This window comes from Ochotona curzoniae, unplaced genomic scaffold, assembly GCF_017591425.1.
Source record: "Ochotona curzoniae isolate NIBS_2020 unplaced genomic scaffold, NIBS_Ocur_1.0 scaffold_3208, whole genome shotgun sequence".
NCBI lineage: Eukaryota > Metazoa > Chordata > Mammalia > Lagomorpha > Ochotonidae > Ochotona > Ochotona curzoniae.
Window position 1 is genome coordinate 29,499,295 of NW_024467106.1, and position 26,506 is coordinate 29,525,800.

The 26,506-nt window shown below is 49.2% G+C and overlaps 3 protein-coding genes across 3 annotated transcripts in view; 1 reads left to right on the forward strand and 2 right to left on the reverse strand.

The window, feature by feature from the left end:
• Window positions 1-4,929, reverse strand: part of DCAF10 (DDB1 and CUL4 associated factor 10) — a 55,160-nt gene extending 50,231 nt beyond the window's left edge. The window contains exon 1 of the mRNA XM_041004349.1: window positions 4,288-4,929. Within this exon, the coding sequence (XP_040860283.1) occupies window positions 4,288-4,820 (533 nt within the window). The 5' untranslated portion in view covers window positions 4,821-4,929. The remainder of the gene's footprint in view (window positions 1-4,287) is intronic.
• A 1,975-nt stretch (window positions 4,930-6,904) lies between these two features.
• Window positions 6,905-19,511, reverse strand: LOC121144932. Its single transcript, XM_040963583.1, has 5 exons — window positions 19,473-19,511; window positions 15,681-15,857; window positions 11,848-11,947; window positions 9,080-9,210; window positions 6,905-7,198 (listed from the first exon to the last, which is right to left on the reverse strand). The coding sequence occupies exons 1-5, from the start codon at window positions 19,509-19,511 to the stop codon at window positions 6,905-6,907; spliced, it is 741 nt and encodes a 246-aa protein (XP_040819517.1).
• Window positions 19,510-26,433, forward strand: EXOSC3 (exosome component 3). Its single transcript, XM_040963584.1, has 5 exons — window positions 19,510-19,558; window positions 20,778-21,895; window positions 22,378-22,527; window positions 24,572-24,723; window positions 25,600-26,433. The coding sequence occupies exons 1-5, from the start codon at window positions 19,510-19,512 to the stop codon at window positions 25,799-25,801; spliced, it is 1,671 nt and encodes a 556-aa protein (XP_040819518.1). The 3' UTR covers window positions 25,802-26,433.
• The last annotated feature ends 73 nt before the right edge of the window (window positions 26,434-26,506 follow it).

Below are 26,506 nucleotides of genomic sequence, written 5' to 3' on the forward strand. Positions count from 1 at the left end.
GAGGGGATGCTACATTCCTATACTTTGGTTTTTACTAAATTCATATTCCTTCTCTGTATTGAACTGCCCTTGTAAACAACAGTGGTTGTACTACCAGGAAAGATGATTAAATTCAAGTAAAACTGGCAAGTCCCTGAGTCCTACACAAAAGTTGGAAAGACTAGGAGGCAAAGTAGCAATACTAAAACACTGAATTATATTCACTCACCAAAAAAGATGACAAAAGCATGGCAATATTCAGACAGGCATTTTCATTACTTTTCTAATTGGAAAGAAAACTGTTATGACCTTCAAGAGGGCAATGTTACCATTAGAGAGCAAACATTTTCATATTCTTTGTTCATTCTAAGGTCATAAATCAAAAATAATTCATAGAGATGAAAACAGTCTTATAGAAACATACTAACAAGTAGTTCACAATAATTGGAAGGAAAAAGATTACATAACAAGATGATTCCATATTTACATCAAAATAAACATATACACATGGGCCCTGCGAGATGGCTACAGTCCTTGTCTTGAACACGCCGGGATCCCATATGGGCACCGGTTCTAACCCCATCAGCCCCGCTTCCCATCTATCTCCCTGCTTGTGCCCTGGGAAAGCAGTAGAGAACAGCCCAAAACCTTGGGATCCAGCAGCCATGTGGAAGACCCAGAAGAGGCTCCTGGCTCCCAGTTTCGGATAGGCGCAGCTCTGGCCGTTGCAGCCACTTGGGGAGTGAATCAACAGATGGAAGATCTTCCCCTCTGTCTCTCCTCCTCTCTGTATATCTGAATTTCCAATAAAAATAAATCTTGGGCCCGGCGGCATGGCCTAGTGGCTAAAGTCCTCGCCTTGAACGCACCGGGATCCCATATGGGCGCTGGTTCTAATCCCGGCGGCCCTGCTTCCCATCCAGCTCCCTGCCTGTGGCCCGGGAAAGCAGTCGAGGACGGCCCAAAGCTTTGGGACCCTGCACCCGTGTGGGAGACCCGGAGGAAGTTCCTGGATCCTGGCTTCGGATCGGCATAGCATCGGCCGTTTCGCTCACTTGGGGAATGAATCATCGGACGGCAGATCTTCCTCTCTGTCTCTCCTCCTCTCTGTATATCTGACTTTCCAATAAATAAATAAATCTTTAAAAAAAAGAAAGAAACACACATGACCAGCTCTTTGGAGTAGCAAGTTAAGCCATCACCTGCACTGCCAGCATCCCACATGGACACTGGTTCAAGTCCAGCTACTCCACTTTTGATCCAGCTCCCTGTTAATATGCCTTGGAAATCAGCAGAAAATGGCCCACGTGCTTGAGCCGCTGCACCCATATGAGAGACCCAGAAGAAACTCTGGGCTCCTGGCTTCAGTCTTGCCTAGCCCTGGCTGTTGTGGTCATTTGGGCAGTGATCCAGTGGATGAAAGATCTCCTTCCTCTCCCCTCACTCTGTAATTCTACCTTCCAAAAAAAAAAAAAAAAATCTTTAAAAAATAAACGCATACAAAATGTTCTTCAAATACATTCATTCTTTAGGATTATAAGTGGCATTTATGTACTTTTTTAAAAAAATTAGGTTCCTGGTGTTTCAGGAGAACATTAAAAAGAGGGATTGGTACAGGAAGTAAGAAAGGTACATGAATAAGATTCCAGGAAATTAAATTTCCCCTCTCACCAACTGTCTGCCTTAACCAGTTACACAGTCATTCCCTATATCCTACAGAGCGAAGCATTTGCATCAGCAAAATAAAGTTCAAGACTGGCCTGCTTACAAAAATTTCTGATTCTGTTCCTCTGCTCCATAACATATTTTAGGCATTTTCTAGAAAGACATACTCTGTTTGAAAGGCAGAGGTGAGACAGGTCTTCCACCTGATGGCTCATTCTCTACATGGCTGCAATGGACACAGCTGGGCGGGCTGAAGCCAGGAGCCTGAAAATTCTTCCAGGTCTTCCACACAGGGACCTGGTAAAGCACTTGGGTCATCCTCTGCTGTTTTCCGAGGTTCCTCGACAGGGAGTTGGATATGAAGTAGAGCAGTCAGGACTTGAGGGGAGCCCATTCAGGATGTCAGCACTGTAGCTGGCAGCTTTACTCCCTACACCACAACACAGGCCTCATGTGTTTCTTTAAATGTTTATTTCATTACCCTATGCCTCCTCAACTTCCTCTTTGACACGCTGCCTCTGCACTACCCCAGATTCTTGGTGACAATCTCTATCTGAAACACTCCTGCCTTTCCTCCAAGCCCACCTTGACTAATTCATCTCCCGCTGGCTCATGAGGCACTTCCTCAAGGAGCCTTACACACTCGGGTCCACAAGAGTTTCCTTCAAACCTGTCAGTTTGTAAACACAGACAACGGTTTATCCAGCCGATGGTCGAACGGGTCCTGAAGGCAGTGCCATGGCGGGCTGTGCTCACTTGCTTCCCCTGCCTGTGGAACACAGCAAAGTGCTCGACACACACTGGTCGAATGAGACAAGGCGTGAGCAACTAAGCAAACCAGCAACCCACAGGCCTTGATAAGGTAAGCAGCAGAATTATGTCATCAGCATAGCAATTTTCTCCTTTGATTACTTTCAGCCTTTCGTCTTCACAGGCCAGAGTTGTGTTTGTTTAAGCTTTCTTTGCAAGGCAGAGAGTGAAGAGTAGAGAGAGCCTTCATTTGTTGGTCCACTCCTAGCAACCCGGCCCCAACTAAAGCCGGGAGCCCACAAGGCAAACCAGGGCTCCCACGTGGGTGACCAGGCAGAGCCCAGGGCCTCAGAAGCACAGGGGAGTGTGCCCACTCCTTGGACCCTATCTCACAGGTCAGTGTCTGCACGCACTAGATGTGCTGGCAGCACAAAATAAAGACAACCAAGGTGGATTTTCCCTCTGCTTCCCTGCCCAGACCAGGGAGGCCGCAGGTCGTGCTCCCTGAAGAGGACATGAGGTCGCTTGAACACTCTCATTCAAGACACTTCTCTACCCACCCAGACACTAAAGAACCTAGATGTTTTCTGCCCTTAATGGCTTCACTGGGGGCTGTGTGAACTCCAGGCCTGATAGTCTCCGTGACACCCCGCAGGACACCTGGCAGGTCACGTAGGCAGACCACTCCTCAGGAAGGAGGTCCCTGGTGTTCAAGATTCACAGCCCAATAGCTCATCGATTTGTACTTTTTGAAAGTTGCTTGTTTCAGGCCTGGTGGCGTGGCCTAGTGGCTAAGGTCCTCGCCTTGAATGCACTGGGATCCCATATGGTTGCTGGTTCTAATCCCGGCAGCTCCACTTCCTCTCTCTCCTCCTCTCTGACTTTGTAATAAAAATCTGACTATATAAAATATAAACAATAAAATAATAATAAAATATCTGACTTTGTAATAAAAAACAAAAATAACAAAAAAAACTTTAAAAAAATAAAAAAAAGAAAGTTGCTTGTTTCAAACCCACCAATAGAAGTCTACTAAATCATGACTGTATAATTAATAATTAATAGCCTGAAATGTATAAGAACTGGGGAGCTTGGGCTCCCTGGCTTGCTCGAGCTTCTTTTTGCCTTCCCTGCGGCTGCCCCTCCTCCGCCCAGCCATGCTGGGCTGGGGGAGGTGGCTGGGAGACCTAGGTTAACCTAAATAAACCACCTTTATGCCTTAGCACCTCAGACTTGATGATTATCTGGGGATTTCAAAATCCAGCACAACAACACGAGCCCCCCACGTCCCTCCCAATGGTCATGATTACAAACACACACCTTAAAACACCCAAGCTGTGTCTGTCCCCTAAAGCCGATATCCAGCCAGACACCCCACTTTCCTAGCTCATGGGATGCTTCCTAGCTTTTTATTTCTATCCTAAACTGAGGAAAGAACCCATCAAGCTTCAAGTGACAGGGCTCAAGCCCTCAGACCAACCTCTAAGCAGAGCAACCGGGGACAACAACTGGTGCCTTGACCTTCTGGCAGTGTCCAACACACAGAGAATATCCCGATTCTTTTGAAAACATTCCCAAGGCCGCAGCAGAGCAAGGCCAAACACAGAATAGTACATCAGCCAAGAAAAGGTTGGAGAGCCTTGGGGAGCATGACCGACGTGGCTCAGCGGCCTCCATGAGCGAAGCAAGAGCTCGTGCCCTCCTTCTCCGGCAAGTGCCCGCAGCAGGTGCAGGCTGCCCACCCTGGACACACACCCTGCCTCACCACCTCCCGGCCTCGCTCCCGCACACCTGCCGGGCGGTAAGGGGACAAGCGAGGCCCCGAGCTTCACCAAAGCGTCAGGAGGGGATCCGGGGGTCCCGGGCCGCCGTCGTGCGCTCCCCAACGCTTACCCGTCGGGCGAGTACTCGAGGTTGAAGACAGCGCCGTGGGTGCGAGTGCTGAGGTACACCGAGTCCGCCGGGTGGATGGAACCGTAGAGATTCGTCATGGTGCGGAAGTTGTCCCGCGCCGGGTCCACGAAGAGCCCGCGGCCCAGGCTGCGCTCTCGCAGCCACCCGAAGAGCCGGGCGCCGGAGCTGCCCAGGCCGCCGCAGAGGCCCGGCCAGCCCCGGCTCCCGGCCCTGCCGTCCGGCCCCGAGCGCCGGCGCGGGGAGCCGGGCGGGGACGGCTCTCCCTGGGCGGAGGACGAGGGCTCCGGCGCTCCGGCCGGCGGCCCCAGCTCCCCGGCGCGCGCGGCCGCGGGCAGCGAGGGGACACCGGGGCGCCGGGGGCTCCGGGCGGCCGGCGGGGGCGGGCCTGAGTCAGCCCCGGGCTGGGGCGGTGGCGGCGGCGAGGAGGTCCTGACGGCTGCCGCGGACCCGCCGTGGGGCGTCGGCTCCTCCGCCCCGTCCCCCTCGGGACTCCGCGGCCCGAAGGGAAACATGACCAACGCCCCCGCCCCGGGCTCCCCCGGCTCCGCAATCCGCCGGCCGACACCTCAGCGCTGCCTCTCCAGCCGCCACTTCCGGGTGCGGCAGCCTAACCCCACCGGCTGGAAAACCGGTCCTCCGGGGACCGGGAAAGCGGAGGCACCGCCTGCCTCCAGGACGGAGGTGGAGTGGCCGGCTGGCCGTGGGTAGCTGTCAGTGACCGGAGGTCCGACCCGGCAGTCCCGAGGCAGGGCAGGATTACCGACTGTTATCCCCACTTTACGGAGGGCCCGTAGTTGAGAGGGGAGAGGGGACACAGGGGAATTAGCGTATTATGTGCAGGTCGCACTAGGTAAGTGGCCTGGGTCACTGCCGGCTCAGGCAAATAACTAAAAAATAGCTTAAAAGCCCTGGTCTACGCAGTGTCTATAATCAGGGGCTTATCGAGGCCCTGAATAGCTCCCCAGCTCCCAGCTGCTGCTCCAGGCCAAAGCCTTCCTCTCTGCCGGACCCACCCGGGAGAGCTGGCGACCCGCGGCTTCTGTCCCGCCTGCTGGCACTGTGCCTGCCACTGGGCCGTGAGGGACGGGAGGTCTTTACAGCTGAGGATAAACACCGAATCCGCAGTTAGGAGGAACTGCGGGCTCCCTGGGGCGGCAAGTAGAGGTGGATTGGAGCACTGACAGCTGGGGGTGGAGGAGGGCCTGGTCACCAGCCGCGTGCAGAAAGCTCACTAGGGGACCGAGCTGGCGGAGGGTCAGGTCCTCCTGCTGAGTTACACGGTGTCACCAGCTGACTTAAGAGGGGGCAAGAGGCCAGCACCCTAAGGTGCATTGCGTAGTCATTCTTGAGATTCCCTCCATGTTGCTCCCACAGAGCAGAAGGGCTAGTCCACTTTACAACTAACAACATCTGTGAATAATGCACCACTTGTGGCTGCAGACACCTAGTAAAGGCGCTGGCTTATTCTCTTCCCATACGTCTGGGGTTATGACCTTGGCCAGGCTATTTACCCATATGATTACCTTTAAAGTGAAGTTAAATTCAATTTTAAGATATTATAAACACTAGGTATTTTTAAAAAAGATTTATTTAAATTCGAAAGGCAGAGTTACAGAGAGACAAGGAGAGACAGAGAAGTCTTTCATCTCCTGGTTCACTCTCTAAGTGGCCGCAAAGCCCAAGCTGAGCAGATCCAAAGCCAGGAACCAGGAGCTTCTTCCAGATCTCCCACGCATGTGCAGGGTCCCAACATTTCACAGTTCAGCCAATTCAAAAATTAAACAATTGTGGAATCTAGAGAAACCAACTGACATTTTGAAGATCTGCATATAACTCCCAGTTAAACACTGAGAAAGAGCCTTGAAAAGTTAATATGGCCACCAACTGAGGCAGTGATGTTTATAACACACAGAACAGGTCATTTAGTCAGGCCAAATTTTTTTCCTAAATGCTCCTACTTTAGGTGTGAGTGCTAATGTAATCCAAATGATTTTTATTGAAACCCAAAATAACAATCATACAGGACTAAAATTCTATTGAAATTACAATGCTTTAAGAAAAAAAGAAATTACAAGGCTTTTTACAACCTGTCTGTAAAAAAAAAAAAATCACTTCCCGTTATCTGAGAAAACAGGACAGACTGAACTTCAACACTGCCTGTTCCTATCTACTCAGTGCCTTTCAGCAAAGTCTACACACAACCACGTGAATAAGGAACAGATTTCAAATCACAGACTAGACAAACCAATTTCAACGTAACTTCATTTTTTCTAAAGCTTTTGACTTCAGTTGCTGAAACCCAGTTAGATGCCACTTCATGAGAAATCCCTAAAACTTCCTTTGAAACTCCTTTGCCCCTGGTGGTTCTGTCTGATCACAGCAGAAGTCAACCTTTAGCCATTTGTTTGAAATGTGTCCCCTAGGTCCTGGTGTCACATGTTGTTGTGTACCCACAACACTGAGGATTCACCTCATCAAGCAGGCAAAAAACATTTATTTATGCCTCCATCCACTGACTGGACTTAAAAAAAAAGACTTTCTGAGGTCTTACAGCACAAGACAATTGAGGTGAACACAGGCCTTTCCTGCCAGGCTTTTAGACTTGGGTAGAAGCAGGCTTACTCTTCACATCTTTTACCTCACTGGTTCTGCCTATGAAATAGAATTCTTTGTTGGGAACAAGATTGACAAAATTAGCAAGGCGGTTGGACATGGCATAAAAAGCTGAAATTGCAGCTATGTCCCAGGCATCTTCTTGATTGAATCCGTGTGCTTCGAGTTTTTTGAAATGGTCATCTGTTATGTCATCTGCTTGGGAAACAGCAAGTGCGAATTCCAGCATTGCTTTTTCCCGAGCAGAGAGGTCAGACTTTCTCCAGTTCACAGATACCTGCAAGGGAAAAAAAAAAAATGGTCATGTGCAAAATCTCTATCACAACACAGCCAACAAAGCACAAGGCCTAACAAAAAAGTGGCAATACTGAAGACAAAAACCAAAGGTTACAATAAAGGGAAAAACTTAACCCAATATAAGTGTTTCAGAAGGCTAAGTATGTTGGATCTAGACCACGGAAGGTAAACATGTATGTCTGGATCAGCACCCCATCTACCAAGAAGTCGTCTTCACTCACTGTGGCTACAGAACTTACTTTTCATCTAAATATACATGACATCAGCACATCCCATATCCAACAGTCACAAACTCTTAGTACATAAGGACCCAAAAGGTCAACCTTTGTACAGGAGAAAAGGAGATCAAAGAACGTTGTTTACAATTAATCCCAACAAGACACAAACTAGCTGGCATTTAGCAATTACTCTGCACTAGGAATGCATCCAATGCTTCATTATCCATGATCTCATCTAATCCTTATAAGCCCAAGAAGTTGAGTTTTTATTATCACCCCCATTTTACTGACAAATAAATACAAGCTGAAAGAGTTAAAGTGGCCATCCACACCCTGTTTCCCACCAAGATCATACAGCTAGAGCACTCCAGGTGGACTAGATCCCAAAGACCATGCTGACAATTGTCACCCTTGCTGAAACGAGAATGGAAACGGCTAGAAACTTAAAAAGCCAATTGCCACAAGGAAGACAATGCCTGGGGAATTGATCCTAGACTCACAAGGATGAAAGATTAGGGAAGAGGATCTCAGCAGGGCCAAGAGGCTGATCTTTGTTCTCAGAGGCTACAAGGTCTCCACTCAAGTCAGGTGAGGAGGCTGGAGAGGGAGGAGGGATACCGACAGCTCTAACCTTGGGAGTAAAGGCAGTGGTTTCTGCTCCTGAGCTCTGAGGATTGAGGAGTTCACTTATGAAACAGTGGAATTTTGTAAGCTTGGTGACAAACCCACACTTGCTAGATCTCCACCCTCAGTCTGTACCTCTGGAAGTAACTGGTATGACATGACCCCTGACAGCCAAGGATCTGATTTTGGACAAAGCAAGAGTATGGTCTTCTACATGGGTGCCAGGGGCCCAAGCACTTAGGCATCTTCCATTGTTCTTCCCAGGTCACAAGCAGGGAGCTGGATTAGAAGTAGAGCAGCTAGGACACCAGCCGGTGCCCATATGGGATGCCAGTGGTGTAGGCAACAGCTTTACCTGCTACACCACAATGCCAGCTCCTCATATATACAGATGAGAACAGATGAAAAACTTAGTGTGTTGCTGAATCGAAACTCAGTTTCCTGTCAATACCTGTGCTGGTGGGAATGAATGGATAAGGCAGTTCTGGAACAAGTGGCAAGCAGGCCAGCAGCAAGCAAGCAAGCTAAATAAAACACAAAAATCCAAAGAGGCTGGTTTGGACTCAGAAATGAAACAAATTTCATCTGGAAAATGCAATGTAGACAGAGTACAGCTTTACAAATGGACTCTGCCACCTGCTAATCATATGCCTCATACTAAAGGCCCAGAACCGCCTCCAGTATAAAACTGAGGTGCAAGTATAAATCTCTCCCCACCTTAGAGAGAAAATGGTATACATCCCAAGAATCTATGCCAAGTTTCTAGTGTCATATCTGGCACAAGGTTGGAGCTCCTCCTCCTCCATATCTGTCAGTCTGATACACACACACACACACACACACACACACACACACACAGCCAAGTGAGTGCTGTGACAGAGGATGGAAAATGAACTCACACGGGTGGAAAAGCTAGAGTTTCCGTTTCCTGCACTAATCAGGGTACAGTGACTCAGGCACTGTTTCTTCCTCGTGTACAGAGAGGCCCTGACACTGTCACAGGGCAGGCAGGCACTCACCTGGTCAGAGAGCACTGGGTTCTTTGAGTAGACCCTGTACCGGGCACTGTGGCAAGCCACGTTGTAGGGGCATCTATTGGCTAGGCTGGTCACGACAATGATGAGTTCCTTGTCAGCTCTGCTGAGTTGGCCTGTGGAGGAAGTAGAGAGCAAACAATCCACAGCCCAGAGAAGACAACAAGCTGGACTGGCTCAGAGGTGTCCCCCACCCAGTTCCTTGCTATCAATGATCATATTTTATTTTCCTCACAGCACTTAATACTCTTAAGTTGTTCTTTTATTTTACTCAGTTTTTCATCATTTGTCCTCATTCTCATCAGAATATATGAGGAGATAGCATCCAATATGGTGTCCTAGTTGCTCTACTTCTAATCTTGCTCTCTGCTGTGGCGTGGGAAAAACAGTGGAAGATGCCTTAAGTGCTTGGCCCCTGGCACCCATGCAGAACAGAAGCAGCTCCTGCTCCTGGCTTTGATTGGCTCAGCCCTGACAACTGCGGCCATCTGTGGAAAGAACCAGCAGATAGAATTTTTTTTCTCTCTCTCTAACTCTTTCAAATGAATAAATATATTTTCAAAAATATATTTGAGGGACCAGACATGGTAGCCTAGTCACTGAAGTCCTTGCCTTGCATGTGCCAGATGATGAAAAACTGATCCCATATGAACACTGGTTCTAATCCTAGTGGCCCCACTTCCCATCCAGCTCCCTGCTTGTGGCCTGGGAAAGCAGTTGAGGACGGCCCAAAGCCTTGTGGGACCCTGCACCCGTGTGGGAGACCTGGAAGAGGAAGCTCCTGGCTCCTGGCTTCAGACTGGCTCAGCTCCAGGTGTTGTGGCCACTTGAGGAGTGAATCAATGAATGGAAAATCTTCTTCTCTGTCTCTCCTCTCTATATAGCTGTCGTATACATATGTGTGTGTATATATATATTTGAGAACCCATTTTTTTTCTGACTTGTTCACCACTATATTCCCAAAAGAAGTAAGTATTCGGCATACAGTGATTACTCAGAAAATGTAGGGAATGAACTACTCAATTCATGAAAGGTTTTGTGAGATCCATCAAGTTCTGGGCTAACATTTTCAAAATGAGAAAGACAAGGAAAGGCTTCCTAATTGCACCGGTCCTACTACCTGGGGGAAAGGAGAGCTGGAGTTGGAAGGAGGAACCCACCTGGTACCTGGCACAATTCTGGAAAGTTCATTTTGTCTTATTGAATTCTCACCCAGCTCTGGAGAGGGGGCATTATACCCATTTTATTAGTAAGGAAATGAAGATAATCAGATAATCAGTAAGAAAACTAAGGCTCTGAGATGCTGAAATACTTTGCTGAAGTTCTCTTGGATTCTTTATGGTAGAACTCAAATGGGAACATGGTACTGATCTTTTCCTACCTGACTAGAGAGGTTACAAAAAGATACGATGCTAACATAAGGCAGAGAGTATTGTGTATGTCACTGGGAAAGCGCAATTGGAGGATGTGCTAGCAGATCAGAGGAAGAAGAATCCCTGGTATGTAAAAGCAAGAAAGATGGGCATTTAAGGAAAGATCAGAGTCACCAGACAGAGACGGGAGAAAAGGAATTCTAGGAGCACAGCAAAGTCTAAACAAAACTAGAAGGTAATCATAAGGCCTGATTGTTAGGTTTGTTTGGGTGGAGTAGATAAAATTAGCCTATTTTGACTCGGAAAATAAAGAAGGGTTGTGGGGAGTTAAGGCCAGCAAGACAGGCTGGTGTCAGGTCACGGGGAACACTGGGGCAGACTGCTACTACCGCCACATGTTCTCACCTTCCTTCTTTAGTGATAGAATGCCTTCACTATAGTCAGGCACATGCCATTAGCTTCCCCCATAGCTACATGTAACAGTGAAACAAGTTCTCAATGGGAGATAAACCAAAGCATTTGTCGACCTTAAAGAGAAAGGATGTATGTCCATGAGTCTCTCCCGCTTCCCTACTCTATCTCTCTGCTGATAAGCAATGATGAGCCTGTAAGAGAGTGAAAGCAAGGGCAACTCCAGATAGTGAATAATACTAGCTTAGTCCTTACCAGATCACATAGGGAATATCAGGTGGGAGAGAAAGGTTAAAAAAATTCCTATTTAAACCAATGCATTTTGGGCCCAGCACCCCAGCCTAGCCGTGCTGGGATCCCATTTGGGCGCTGGTTCTAATCATGGCAGCCCCTTCCCATCCAGCTCCCTGCTTGTGGCCTGGAAAAGTAGTTGAGGATGGCCCAAAGCCTTGGAATCAAAGCACCCGTGTGGGATACCCAGAGAAGGTTCAAGGATCCCGGCTTTGAATTGGTGCCGCTCTGACCATTGCAGCCACTTGGGGAGTGAATCATTGGACAGAAGATCTTCCTCTCTGTCTCTCCTCCTCTATTTATATCTTACTTTCCAATAAAAATAAATAAATCATAAAAAAAGAAATGAGCATTCTTTAAGAAATAAATAAACCAATGCATTTTGGGCTCTAAACTAAATGATAAATCCATGCCTGCCATGTAAAAGTCAAACAGGATTTATACAGCAACTGTAAGGAAACAATAGTGGCTTTTAAACCTGAACAAAAATAAGCCAGAGTTCTTAGCTAATGTGCTTCAGTTCTACACATGAAGACCTCCCACTCAGGAGCCAGAGCAAGTGGCAGAAGTTGAGCTTCTTCCTAACTCCAGGCACTCAGATACAATGCAGGACGAAATGCTAGCAAGTAAACACTGGAATGTCACCCAAGAATGACCCAGCAAAGCTTTTCCATTTACCTGTTTTTTTGTTGCAGATGACATCATAATAAGCAAAGAAGGCTCTGAATTCCAATGGACGGTAAGATAACACTTTAAATATATTTGGTAAAAATCCTGTCTGCAAGGGAAGGAAAAAGACAGGGTCACACAAAATGCAGGCTAAGAACAGAACAAGCAAACAGCATTCCTCATTACTGTCTGCCAAATAGCAGATGAAAGCTTGGGAAGGTCAGTTGTTCTGTATGTACCTTTCCTTTTTTAGGTATTAGTTCTGAAGGTGTGTGGCAAATCATCTTATAAATTTATAGTGAATGCTAAAATGAAACCAAATTACACTTAAAATTTAGATTCTACTGCTTAGGTCCTATCTTGTCACAGAAGGGCCAATAGTACTCATTTCTTCTAAAAATTAAATTAGTAACAAGCACAACTCTGTAAGGAAGATGAGGTAAGGTGCTGCTCTTTCCAGTCTGATGGTAACCGAGGCCCAGACAGGCTGAGTGATCTGCTCGAGGCCAGGCCAGAAGTGAAGTGCATCTGTGGGCTCTGGCACTGAGTTTTCAGAATAGCTGCTAATGGGCTACTCTGGCAGATAACTGTTGTCTGCTTTCCAGCAACCATTTCTTCCCTCTTCCCTTGAAAGAAAGGCCATGAGCTCCAGGGAAGGCTAAGCCCTGTCAAGGCTCCAGTGGGAGAATCTTGATTGGTATAAACCAAACCATTTATGGTGACTTCATTCCACTTCTCAATGACTGGCTGGAGCACAGGTCATGCTGAGCTAGGCTCTTACACCTACTGGTCTGCATGAGCCAGGGATGCCAGGCTACATTATTAAAGGCAAAGACAGGTGAGGGGCTGTGTCAAGCTGGGTCAGAGCAACCACTGGCATGCATGCATTCTGTGGCTGGGAACAGGCCTGGCTGGGGAGCTGGGAGGATGCCCTGGCTGGGTTGGGGTTCCCACTGGTGAGTGTGGGGGCCGGAGTGGGGTGTGTGTTCTGGTTTGGATATGGCTGCAGTCTCCCTTGGCACAAGTGTAGACTGGGACTGGTCACACCAAGCCAGCCTAGATTCCAGCACCATCTGGTGCTCTGGAGGACCAGGGTAGATGTAGGATGGATTAGGCTAGGTCTCCGCCCCTACTGAGCCATGTGTGAGCTGTGTCTGGGTATGGACAAGCCTTGCCTGGGCTGAAACATCCAACAGTAAGAACTGGAATGGGTTGAAGGTCAGTCAGGAAAGGCCACTGTTCCTGCTAGGACAGGAGGTGGACTAAGTAGGGCTGGCTCATGGACCCACCAGGATGCGTGAGATCTGGCACTGGGAGAGGTTCTGATGGAGCAGCCTGGGCAACTCTGCTGTCAGGACACAGTCCCTGCAGGTGAGCGCAAGAACCAGACCAGGCCAGCGAAAGGTACCCACTGGCATACATTTGGCATAGGTTGGAGGCGGACAAGGCTGAGCCAGTTCACATCACCCACTGGCGAATCCAAGCACCAGAAGAGTGTGGGTTGAGCCAGGTTCAGTCACAACACATACCAGTATACATTATGGCTAGGATTGGGTGCCTGCTCGGTTGGGCTAGGCCATAGCCCTCACCAGCATCAGCTGAAATTGGAGGTGGGCGGGGTCTGGCCAGGCTACAGCACCCACTGGCAAATGCTGAGGTGAGGGGGGCCATGCCAGACTGGGTGGCAATGCTCAACCAGCACACGTGAGAAGCAGGGAGGGAGAGGGCAAAGTTGGTAAGGAGAATGTGGAGGGCTCCCTGCTGACCCGCCACTCCCACTGGAAAGTATGAGTTGGGATGGGGGCTGAGGCAGGCAGGGCTACAACACCTATGGGCCTCATGTGAGCTGGATCAGGGAAAAGCCAGGCTTGGTTGACTGTTCCTACTGGTACAAGCATAAATCAGAGTGGGTAAGGGTTGGTTGGAATTTGCCGCAGCATCAGCTGGCAGAGGCTGGCACTGGGGGCTAATTCTGTCAAATTAAACTGTAGAACCACCTGGAGAGTATATGATCTGGGAGTGGCCTAGAAGGGATAGTGGGCAACTCCCTCTTGGGTTATCACTCCCATTGGAGAGCATGAAAACCAGCACTGGAGGAAACCTGGCTAGATAGAACGGCACCCACCAGAGTGTGTACAGGCTGGATAGTGGGGCTGGTTGGGTTGAACTAAGCTTCAATGTCCATTGACATATAGCAGAGCTGCATGGGATTTGGGACAGACTAAACAAGTCTGTGGTACACACTGGCAAGCACAGGAATCAGGGCAGGAAGCGGGCTTGGTGGGGATTATGGGGAATTGCCCCAACTAGGCTGCTGCTCCCACTGGTTTGTGTGAGGGCCGAGTGTGAAGTGGACAGAATCAGGCTGGACTGCAATACCCATTGGTTTGTGTGGACAGGGCTGATCCAGCAATTGCAACCACCAGCATATGCATAAGCTGATAGGGGCAACGGACTGTGCTGGGCCCTGCGCTGGCAAGCACACACAAGAATCAGGTCTGGGATCACCTCAGACAAAATTTCTTTGGGGATCCCTCCAACTGAACTGTTGATCTCAGAACCCCAACCTTGAAGAGAAGTACAGGTTCCATGTTCTGACCATGGAGTGCAAGTATCAAAGCTGAGCCTCCTCAGAGGCTCAGACGGAGCAGTGGACAGCAAATCCAAGTGTACCTAGAGGATATGGCAGCCTATTGCAAACTGCAGAGGACACGTGTTACCACAAGAGAGGACAGAAGACAGAACAAATCAATCAACTACCCAAGTCACATGTAGGCAGTGAAAACCTGGGCAAGGGGAAACTCTGAGGTGGACTATATTAGCCAGTGAATTCTGGAGAGATTTCTTCATGCTTGGAATGGTGAGACTGGCAGCAATTCAGAACTGCTGAAGTATCAAAACCACTTGTGCAAGACCTTCGGAGCATGCCCCACATCGGGGACCCTGGGATGGTAGGGAGGCTGGATGGCGCTTCTTCCTTTATCTCCTTCCTTACCCCAGATACAGAAAAAAAAATGTGGAAACAATGGTCTTACCCACTTTCCTGCATCCCTTGACCCTTTGTGTTCTAATCAACTATGTAAGGATTATCAAAATAAAATAATAATTTGGGCCCGGCGCGGTGGCGCAAGTGGTTAAGTCCTCGCCTTGCAACCCCGGGATCCCATATGGGCGCCGGTTCTAATCCCGGCAGCCCCGCTTCCCTTCCAGCTCCCTGCCTGTGGCCTGGGAAAGCAGTCGAGGACGGCCCAAAGCTTTGGGAACCTGCACCCGTGCGGGAGACCCGGAAGAGGCTCCTGGCTTCGGATCGGCATAGTATCGGCCCGTTGCGCTCACTTGGGGAGTGAATCATCGGACGGAAGATCTTCCTCTCTCTCTCCTCTCTCTGTACATCCGCCTTTCCAATGAAAAAATAATAAAAATAAATCTTTAAAAAAAAAAAAAAAAAAAAAAAAAAAAAATAATAATAATTTAAAAAATCTTCCTGTTTATTTAATTTATCTAATTTTTCAATTTGTAATTTCCTAAGCTACTAATTTTTATAGAAAAGAGCAAGGTCGCTTTCACTTGCTAAAGCAGTTAGTACATATTCCCCATTATTGTATCTCTATACCACAATGTACAGCGACCACACATCAGTCACGGTGAGCAGAGGACTGAGAGACAAAGAACAGGATGAGAGGCTGCAAGGCTGCAGCTAAGCCAGAGGGTTTTTAGAAAGTGTGCCACAGTTGGGACATATCTGCACCCCACAGGAAGGGTTCAGCTACGCGGGAATCCTGGCCAGGCTGGGCCACAAAGATTTATACTGGCTGGATCTCCCCATACTACAGGAATCTCACCTTCATTTCAATCTCTTCCATGAGCTCTAAAATGTCAAAAGGTAAGTCCTTCTTGTAGGGAATGGGGTAACGGCTGATAGGTTTGGACTTGTCATCCTGCTGAGTCTGATAAGGGCGCAAATTCAGGGTCACCGCAGGCAATGTCTTCCACAATCTCTTCGTAACAATGTGAAGAGACTGAAAAGAAACGGACAGGTTTGTTGGTGCGTTCATATCAGGTTGGCCTCAGAGATGTCGGATCTGCGATCTCAGGGACCAAAGCCTGAGGGTGTGTGGCCTGGCCTCAGCACACACATTGCATGATCAGGCCACCCATTGCTGCTACCAGTGCAAAGGTGAGGAACATACCCAGCTACATACAGAAGACTGCCAATGCCTTTGAACCAACTGAAGGCCTCAAGTGCCTCTTCAAACGGCAGAGAGATAAGTAAAGCCTTTGCTTTTGACATAAACTGGCTGTTGCACTTTAAGACAGACATGTCTTTTTTCTACCTTTCCTTGATCCCCTCCAGAAGTTGCTTTTGCTAGGAAAATGTTATAGTAAAATCTTACAATATAATAGCAGAAGATAGTGATAGGTCACATGAGGCTGGTTTTTAAAATCACACTGTTGCTTTAGGCAATTTGACTAACTTTTCAGGCAGAGTTCTACAGCAAGTCACGGACAACGGACAGGCCTTTTAATTTATACCTAGAGATCAATGATGCACCTGTGCAGTGATTAATAGGATCTGCCACGTCTATTTTTCAGTAGTCTGTTTACTTGGAGGGACATTAAAAGGCTTTATGCTCAAACTAGATGGTTTTACAATCTGCACAGGGGCAACTGACTACCATCTAGTGTTTGGGAAATAATGAAATGCAATCTTCCCGACTTAAAGAGCACTCCAGCTGCAACCAGTGTCTCTCTAATTTTGTTCATGCTGATTAAGAACTTGTCCAGCTCAGAAGCCAATGACTTTTCTAATGATTATGACACAGGGTATAGATGGGAAATTCTCTAGCTCAGGGGAGTGACCCATTAGATGAAATAGAAACTTTTGAACCCGGGATAGGCAAGCCCTATTCCTCTAATAAGCCGGAAGTTACCAGCAGAAGATGTGATGAATTTGCACACTTCAGCAAATGTCTGAGGGGGACAAAATTGGACAGTTTGGCAGCTAGCTTAGGGACACAAATCGGAAGCCACAGATCCCCTGCTCCAAGGCTCTATGCAAATCCCACTGCCACCTGTCAATCAAATAGTCCCTCCCCCAGGATGTGCTTTCTCTCACCAGGGCCTGGAGGTGGTATCATGTAGCCACTTCCCTTCCCAGGTCCTTATACAGTCTGGCAACTGTAGGGGTACTCTCTCTCCTCCCATGGAAGACAGAAGGCGGGCCCAGCACCCAGCACGGTAGCCTATCAGCTAAAGTCCTTGTCTGTCGGCGCCGGTTCTAATCCCGGCAGCTCCACTTCCCATCCAGCTCCCTGCTTGTGGCTTGAGACAGCAGTTCAGGATGGCCCAAAGCCTTGGGACCCTGCAACCAAATGGGAGACCCAGAAGAAGCTCCAGACTCCTGCTTCAGACTGGCTCAGCTCCAGCCGTTGTGGCTGCTTGGGGAGTGAATCATCGGACAGAAGATCTTCCTCTCTGTCTCTCCTCCTCTCCGTATATCTGCCTTTCCAATAAGAAAAAAAATCTTATTTTAAAAAGAACTAAACTTGGGCCCGGCGCAGTGGCGCAGTGGTTAAGGTCCTCGCCTTGCACACCCAGGATCCCATATGGGCGCCGGTTCTATCTCGGCAGCCCTGCTTCCCTTCCAGCTCCCTGCCTGTGGCCCAGGAAAGCAGTCGAGGACGGCCTAAAGCCTTGGGACCCTGCACCCGCTTGGGAGACCCAGAAGAAGCTCCAGGCTCCTGGCTTCAGACTGGTGCAGCTCCGGCCATTGCACCTTCGTGGGGAGTGAGTCAATGGACAGAAGATCTTCCTCTCTTTCCTCTCTGTATATATTTCCAATTAAAAAAAAAAAACCCTGTAGTTGGGGTAGATGTTTTGACCTACCGGTTAACAAGTGGGTGTCTCATATCAAAGGGCTTGAATTTTTTCTGTTTTTCTTTCTGCCCTTCAATTATTTTTTAAAGATTTATTTATTTTTATTGGAAAAGCAGATTTATAGAGAGGAGAGACAAAGGAAAAGATTTTCCATTCGCTGGTTCACCCCACCTCCTTCCAGTGGCCACAATGGCTGGAGCTGAGGTGATCTGAAGCCAGGAGCTGGATTTCCTCCAGGTCTCCCACATGGGTGCAGAGTCTCAAGGCTTTGGGCCATCCTCCACTGCTTTCCGAGCCCCCACACAGGAATTTGGAAGGGAAGTGGAGCAGCCAGAATTAGAACCAGCACCCATGTGGGATCCTGGAGCACGTAAGACAAGGACTTTAGGCACTAGGTCATTGTGTCGGGCTGACCCCTCAACTAGTTTTGCAAAAACAATACTCATTACATCCTCTGGACTCTCCCAGCAGATGCACTCGTCTGCTGGTTACAAGTACACTTGGTATCTTTCCAAGAAGACAATAAACTCCCTGAGAGCAGGAAATGGGCTTCAGCTACCTATTCAGCTCATCTCCTGCTGAAAGCAAATGCTCCATTACTAGTCTGAAATGGGAAAAATTCATGTTCACCAGTAAAAACTAAAATACAAACTACCACTTCTACTTTATAAAGTAGCAACTGCTGTCAAGTTTTGTTTATTTATTGTCTATAAGGCAGAGTTACAGAGGGAGGGTATGGTCTATCTCCTGGCTCATTCCTCAAGACTTCAATGGCAGGTGCTTGATATTGCACCCAGGTCTCCCACGTAGATGCAGGGGTGGAAGCAGTTGGACACTACTTCCTGTTTTGCCAGGTGCTTTAGCAGGAAAGTGGAACAGAAATGGAGCAGAGGGGATCCAAGCTGGTGTCCATGGGAGATGCCAGCACTGCAGGCAGAAGCTTAACCCTACACACAAAGAGCTTTTCTAAAAGAGGGAGTGCTATGAGAGACAGACGCCTCCCATCCAGTCCTGCTTACGACTTTTCCCCATTTTCCAGAGTGAAATACTCAGAAATACAGAGATGGAGGCCAGCAGTACTGGAAGGCCAAGTGGGCGTGACTGCACGGCTCCAAAGCATCCAACCCTCCCACATTCGGGACCAACTGACAGACTCCCACCTGCGGTACCCAGGAGGCGTGGTATGCACCGCCATGCCAGCGCTGGGCCTCCTCTTCATTTCCAATGTGCTGCCACTTGTATAACCAGAAAAGGCAGCAGAAGCCCAGAAACAAGGACCTGGAGGTAACCTTGGGCCTCTCAGTAAAGACACACACACATCTCCCACCTGGTAGTGCCAGGGTTCGAGTTCCGCCTCTGGTTCGAGTCCTGCCTCAGCTTCCTGCTAGTGCGCACCATAGGGAACAACACAAATGACTCAAATAGTTAGGGTTCTGACTCTCCATAGGAGAAACCGGGTTTGGGTTCTGGGATACCAGCTCCGGCCTGGCCCAGTCTCGGCCGCTAAGGATCACTCAGGAAGGGAACCAAGGGATGAGTTCTCTCTCAATCTCTTGAATAAACACCTACAACAAACCCGGCGAACGTAGAACTCTTCTAAGCCCAACCTCATGAGAGTTCCCAGGGGGCCTCTCATAGCCGAAGTCGGAAGTGAACGTGGAATCCTGTTCAGTTCACGCGTGTCGGTTTCCGGGTTCCCAACTCCAAGCGGACAACTTGTGCTACCTGCCACCCACAAGGTGCGAATCCTCACTCACCGGCCTCAACCCTCTGAGGTAACAAAGCAGCACCGACATGGCGTCCCCAGCTAGCGGCTTTCCCGCGCACCGTCCTGCGCCTGCCGGCCGGTGGGTGGAGCCAAGGATGCCCCTCCCAGGGCGTGTCGCGGGGGCGGGGCCAGGAGTGGGTGACGCCCCACCCAGGGCCTGTCGGGGTGGGTGGAGCCAGGAGTGGGTGACACCCCATCACGCACTTATGGTCTGGTTAGCTCAGCAGATGGCTTCAGTTGTTTGTCACGTAGCTATGGCGGCGTGTTGCTCCCAAAGAAACTGGACCTGGCTAGATCTGAGCCGCCATCATTGACATGGGCGGATGAGGGGAGGGTACACTGTGTGGCCTCCACCTGGCCTAGATAGGTCAGCCATGATCGAGGTGGGCTGGGTGATGTAATACTTACTGGCCCAGGCTCTCAGGAATTGGGTTGAATTGCAGAGAAATTCCCGGCTTCAGCCAGGAAAACTAACCAAGAACAGTCTCACTGTGGCGAAACAATTCCCCTTGTCTTTGAGGTGGCTTCGTGAGTGCACCAGGAAAAATGGCTCTATGGTGTCTTGTCAAACCTGCAGTCAGAGATGGTCCGATCAAATATACAAGTCTAAAAGTGCTCCTGGCAAGCAGGTGCCTCAAAGTTGGGCAGCCATATTGGAAGTAGCTGAAAGCTCTGGGTCAGGACACCCATCCCCAGGAACTCTCACTTCTGCAGGGGAATCTGATCCAGCACTGCCGTGCAGCATCCCATAGGGGCGCTGGTTCGTGTCCCGGCTGCTCCACTTCCCTCCCAACTCCCCCCTTGTGGCCTGGGAAAGCAGTCAGGAATGTCCAAAGCCTTGGGACCCTTGGGACCCTACAGCCACCTGGGAGACCGGGAAGAGGCTCCTGGATTCGGATCAGCTCAGCTCTGGCCCTTGCAGCACTTAGGAAGTGATTCAGCAGATAGATGGAAGACCTCTCCTCTTTCCTCTTTGCAAACCTGCCTTTCTGGTTATATATATAAAGAATCTCAAGAACATTGGAAGTCCCGAGGTCCTTGTAACCAGGTGTTTGGTTTTGCTTATGTGAGCAGCTGTTGTGCTACAAGTAAAGTGGCAGATTTAGTCGAGTTACTGATATTCCTATGCCATTCAGAAACAGTTTATGAATGTGCGTGTGAAAGAAATAGTGGGGTTTTTGTTTGTTTGAAGGGTGGTATTACAGAAGAGAGAGATGTATTTTGGTATGGCCCGGGCCCTGGGAGTGGAAACTGCCCAACTGATTCAAGCTGTGCTTTCTTCCGTCGTGAACAGACAGCAAGCTGGGTGGTGGAGAGCGGACAGGAGGACCCGCGGGCAGACAGGAGGACCCGCGTGAGGACAGGAGGACCCGCGAGGACAGGAGGATCCGCGTGAGGACAGGAGGACCTGCAGACAGGAGGACCCGCGTGAGGACAGGAGGACCTGCAGACAGGAGGACCCGCGAGCGGACAGGAGGACCCGAGGGCGGACAGGAGGACCCGCGGGCGGACAGGAGGACCCGCGAGCGAACAGGAGGACCCGCGGGCAGACAGGAGGACCTGCAGACAGGAGGACCCGAGGGCGGACAGGAGGACCTGCAGACAGGAGGACCCGAGGGCGGACAGGAGGACCTACAGACAGGAGGACCTGCAGACAGGAGGACCAGAGGGCGGACAGGAGGACCCGTGAGGACAGGAGGACCCGAGGGCGGACAGGAGGACCCGCGTGAGGACAGGAGGACCCGAGGGCGGACAGGAGGACCCGCGAGCGGACAGGAGGACCCGCGGGCGAACAGGAGGACCCGCGGGCAGACAGGAGGACCTGCAGACAGGAGGACCCGAGGGCGGACAGGAGGACCTGCAGACAGGAGGACCAGAGGGCGGACAGGAGGACCCGTGAGGACAGGAGGACCCGAGGGCGGACAGGAGGACCCGCGTGAGGACAGGAGGACCTGCAGACAGGATGACCCGCGTGAAGACCAGCCACTCGGCTTCCCAAGCCCCAACCCACAGCTGCTGGCGGAAGCGGGCCGCCGGAGCCTGGCCGGCTGGTGCACGCGGAAGCGGAAGTCGAATACCCGGAAGGCTGTTCGAGGGCCGCCCAGCATGGCTGAAGCGGCTCCGGGCTTCCGAGCGCGGGCGGCGCGCACGGTGCTCAACCAGGTGGTGCTGCCGGGAGAGGAACTGCTGCTGCCGGAGCACGAGGACGCAGGAGGCGCGCAGGGGGCCGGGGAGCGGCCGCTGCGCCTGGACGCCGGCGTGAGCGCGCGCGCGCGTGTGGTGTGCGGCCCGGGGCTGCGGCGCTCCGGGGACCGCCTGCTGGTCACCAAGTGCGGCCGCCTCCGCCACAAGGAGCCCGGCGGCGGCGGCGGCGGCGGGGGCGCCTACTGGGTGGACTCGCAGCAGAAGCGGGTGAGCAGGGATCGCGGGGTCTTGGTGGGGAAGGCTGCCGGGGCTGGCAGTCCTGTGCCCGCTTCACCGGGTATGATGGGAATGTGCAACGGGATAATAGGCTTTTTTTTTTTTTGGAGGGGGTGAAATCTCTCTCTCAGGTCAGAACTTTCGTGGTAGGACAAATTGTCTAACGATGCAATGTCCGTTTTCCGTTCCAAGGATCCCGGGGCCCTGGGACCTCGATGCCTCAAAACCTAAGGGACTTAGTGCTAAATAGACTGGCACAAAGGAGTAGAAGCTGTAAACTTGAGAGTTTTATATTGTAATTCTCCCCCCCCCCCGCCCCAAACGTGACATAGGATGAAACATGTATTGGTTGTATGAACTCGTGAACTTGGATTCCAGAACATTTAAAAAATGAACTCCTTAATGACAAAGCCACCTGTTGGGAGATATCTTGGAAAGGTTTCCCGCCATGCTTAGCTTGTTCTGTTTTGTAGTATGTTCCAGTGAAAGGAGACCGTGTGATTGGCATCGTGATCGCGAAATCTGGAGATATATTCAAAGTGGACGTGGGAGGGAGTGAGCCGGCTTCCTTGTCTTACCTGGCATTCGAAGGTGCCACCAAGAGAAACAGGCCCAATGTGCAGGTGAGGAGGGGAGCACTGCGCTTCACAAGAAAGGCCCACTGCCATTTCTAGGACGGGTCGTGTCTGCAGGTGGCTGCATGACCTGCTCTCCCAGCTAGGCAGGGGTCTCACCAGGTATCTGTTCAGGCTCTCACAGTTCCTTCAGCTACGTCAGGATCACAGCCTCACACTTCACATTTGCCATGGGAGGTTCTTGGGGTGCTGCATCTCTGAGGTCAGAGATCTGTGATCTGCTTTGATACCGTGTGGGTCCATATCCAGGACCAAGGTCAGCAGTGCGGTCATTGTCAGCTGGCTGTCCCTCCGGTGGAGGAGTAATCTCCCCTAACTTTTACTCTTGGGCTTCTCAGGTCACGTGACCATGCTCTTCTCTCCGCCCAGACCATTTTGCTGCACCACCTCTCCCGTGTCTGTAGTCGCTTCAGCTTACTTTGATCCTGTTTTATCTTCTGCATGTCCATACCATTATCACCACTGTTCACGTTCAGGCCTGTACTCCCTCTTGACTGACTTTAGTGATCCCACTAACATCTTGTTGCCACATTTTTTTTCATTAAATTTGATTCTTCTTATTATTTTCCATCACAGAGCTTTGTAGGTATAGGGATTTCCCCCTTTCCCTTCCCTTTCTCCCTCCTTGTGACCCCTCCCATGGTTTTTGCCTATATTGTTTCAGTAGAATAAAGGCTGCCACACTTTCACCCCTGCATGAGGCTTTGGGAGCTGATATCTCCTTTCCTAGACCAAAAGGAAGATTCTTCAACGGCCACAGACTTCCTTGGCCTGACACTCTTCCCTCTGTACTCCTCCACTCGGCCATGCAGGAATCACGCCCAACTCTACTGCTCTCATCGGTTTCTCAGGTTGTTCCCTGGGTCAGGACCTGCATAGCTGTAGCCCCCTTTCCAGCCTGGGGACCACGTGCTCATCCCGAGAGACCTGGCTGATCAGGGCCATCTCTGAAACGCGCTGCTGCTTATCGCTTTCAGTAGCTTTGCTTTAGCTGAATCTGCCCTGGAATGGGATTGGTACATTACCAGCGGCTCTCCAACCAAATGCGTCCAGAGCGTCTTGTGTTCCTCACTAGGAACATGGTCACAGACAGAAAGTAAATATTCAAGAAGTGTTTCCTTGAGTGGACAAGTGCTCTGTTTCCTCAGGTTTGTCACTCTGAAGTTTGGTCCCATGAGACTTTTACTACTGAATGGAGAAGTGTCTTTGTTAATGATCAGTGTTCCATTTTGCTTTGGATAGTCTGCAAATCAGCAGTTCCTTCCTCTCCATAAATCTGCTTCTCTAGAGTAAATCTCTATGAGGCATTGTTTTATATCTGCATGGAAGCCACTTGCTACAGGTGCTTACTGGGGTCTTGAAACATGGCTAATGAGCTGAGGAGCTGAATTTGAATATGCAATTTTAAAAAAGAATATATCTATTGTATTCTATTTAAAAGGCAGAGTGACAAAGACATATTTCATTTGCTGGTTCATTCTCTAAATGGCCATAGGAATCGGGGCTCTGCTGGGCAGGCTGATAACAAGAGCAGAGAACTCCTGGGTCTCCATGTGGATGCTTGGGACCAAGTGTTGGGGTCTTCTGCTGCTGCTTCCCCAGGTGCATTAGCAGGGAACTGGGTTGGAAGCAGAGCAGCCAAGACTCAAAACCAGTATGGCATGTCAACATTGCAAGCACTGGCTTAACCTACTGTGCTACCATGTCAGCCCGTAAATGTCTGATTTTAACTAATTGAAATGTGAGTTTAAGTAATTGCAGATGGGTAGTGGTTACCGTATTGGACAATGCAACTCCAGTGCATTTCACTCGAGAAGGCTCCTAGTTTTGGGGTTTCCTAGTGGGGGCAGAGAGAGGGTACATGTGTTCATTTTGCTCTCCTTCAAGACTCGATTGCAAAGTGACCGTGGACATCCTAGAATGTCAGCCCCTTAGCCACAGGACCCTAGATAGCACTAAGGAGAACCAACAGCAGAATCACTAGAATGGTGTGTGGAGAGGAAACTAGCTGGCTTTTAAATTCCCGTTATAGGTTGGAGATCTCATCTATGGCCAGTTTGTGGTTGCTAACAAAGACATGGAACCAGAGATGGTCTGCATTGACAGCTGTGGACGAGCCAACGGAATGGGTGTGATTGGACAAGACGGCTTGCTTTTTAAAGTGACTTTGGGCTTAATTAGGAAGTAAGTGACTCGCCTGTCTTCTAATAACTAAACTTTCTTGAAAAGCTAATCTGGAATTAGCTTCTTGGTAAATGAATTTCTCCTGGAACTTAACACCCAAGTTGCACATTTATAATATCATGAGTTTAGTTCTGTCCCTTTGCAATGTGAACATATCAGATTCATTCCTATCAGGCTGTGTAGTTTCTGGTATTAGGGTAGTGTTGGGGCTAACACTTTATGCTTCAAGCTCTTACTCTACCTTGTTCAAATCTCTCACAGAAGGCTTGCTGGGCTTACAGGGGAAAAAAAATCAAGTGTTCTTTCAGCACCATAGGTAATAAAGAATGATTGTAAAGTCCAGAATTCAGGCACTGTGGGGCAGGCACTTGATACACTGGGCAAGTCGCTGCTTGGTTCACATTTCAGCTCTGCTTCTGACGCAGTTTGCAACTAATGCACCCCTAGGAGGCACAGGTGATAGAAAAAGTGCCTGTATGCTCGCCACTTCACTACGAATCTGGATGGAGTTTTGAGCTCCTGGTTTTGGTGTGGTCTAGCTGTTACAGGCAATTGGGGAATAAATCACCAAGTGGACAATTTCTATTCTCTAATAAAATTAAAATTAAGAATTGAGGTATTCTGCTAATGTGGGGAAGAACAGATGGTGACAAAGGAGTTTGATTTTCTTGTAAGGGACAACTCACCCATCATGCCTAAAGTGTCAACCTTCTTGAAGAAACGGGGTGGGAAATGTGCATTGTTGGGTTGGAGTTGGTGGGATTTTGAATCGCTATGGAGAACGGCCCAGGAAAGGAGCCCCCTTCTAAAGGCATGTCAGGACACACACACCGCACCGCTTTGTTAAGGTTCCTTTTCTTTCATCTTCCCCAACAGACTGTTAGCTCCAGGCTCCGAGATCATACAGGAAGTGGGAAAACTCTATCCACTGGAGATTGTATTTGGAATGAATGGAAGAATATGGGTGAAGGCGAAGACCATTCAGCAGACGTTAATTTTAGCAAACATTTTAGAAACTTGTGAACATATGACGACAAGTCAAAGAAAACAGATCTTCTCCAGACTGGCAGAAAGCTGACCTGTGTGAACTTTTTAAATGGGTCGGTTGAGCCAAGAGACTGGGTTTCCTGGGAGAAACTTTTTTCAGGTAAATCTCTCCCTGTTAAACCTTCAGAAGACAAGATGTAAATGTATACTATCTTAGTAAAGTCCTACATATTTTTGTAAGAAAGATACTGGTTTTCTCCCATTATCTGTGAGAAAATAACTGTAAATTATAACTTTTTTTGTTCTGTACAATCAAGTTTATTAAACGTTATTACAGTTTACTATAGTTTAATTCCTTTAGTTTTACTAGACTGCAGCTTCAGTGGGGAGTTTGAACTTGGCATAAAAATGGTCACTTTCTGATGCTAGTAATAAAGCATGTGAGACAAAACAAGCCGGTGAAGCCACACCGAGCTCCAGCGATCAGCACGAGCCAGCAAGTCTCATGTGTCAGCCAGTCATTTCTGCATGGACTAACTCCTTTATCCCTCACAGTTGAAGGTACTGAGACACAAGGTTTAAACTGACTTACATTCCCAACCACAATGTGTTCTTCAAACTGAATTACAGGATATTTATATTCTATTTTGTAATATACTTTGTCAGGTTCAGATACCATAAATTTATCACAACTGCTAATAAAATGTCACTAGTTGTATTTCACTTTTGTATTATAGGATGTTTGGTGTTGTGCAATTAATACCACTCAAATTTGTCCCAGTCTTACTTTGCAAGT

What these genes read in the sequence shown, in the direction of transcription:
- EXOSC3 (XM_040963584.1), top strand. Translation starts at nt 19,510, where the DNA reads ATGGCGTCCCCAGCTAGCGGCTTTCCCGCGCACCGTCCTGCGCCTGCC. An exon ending in GAAACAGGCCCAATGTGCAG is followed by an intron (nt 22,528 to 24,571) that starts GTGAGGAGGGGA and finishes TTCCCGTTATAG; the next exon opens with GTTGGAGATCTCATCTATGG. An exon ending in ACTTTGGGCTTAATTAGGAA is followed by an intron (nt 24,724 to 25,599) that starts GTAAGTGACTCG and finishes CTTCCCCAACAG; the next exon opens with ACTGTTAGCTCCAGGCTCCG.
- LOC121144932 (XM_040963583.1), bottom strand. Translation starts at nt 19,511, where the DNA reads ATGTCGGTGCTGCTTTGTTACCTCAGAGGGTTGAGGCCG. An exon ending in CATCTGCAACAAAAAAACAG is followed by an intron (nt 9,211 to 11,847) that starts GTAAATGGAAAA and finishes CTTCCTCCACAG; the next exon opens with GCCAACTCAGCAGAGCTGAC. An exon ending in ACCCAGTGCTCTCTGACCAG is followed by an intron (nt 7,199 to 9,079) that starts GTGAGTGCCTGC and finishes TTTCCCTTGCAG; the next exon opens with GTATCTGTGAACTGGAGAAA.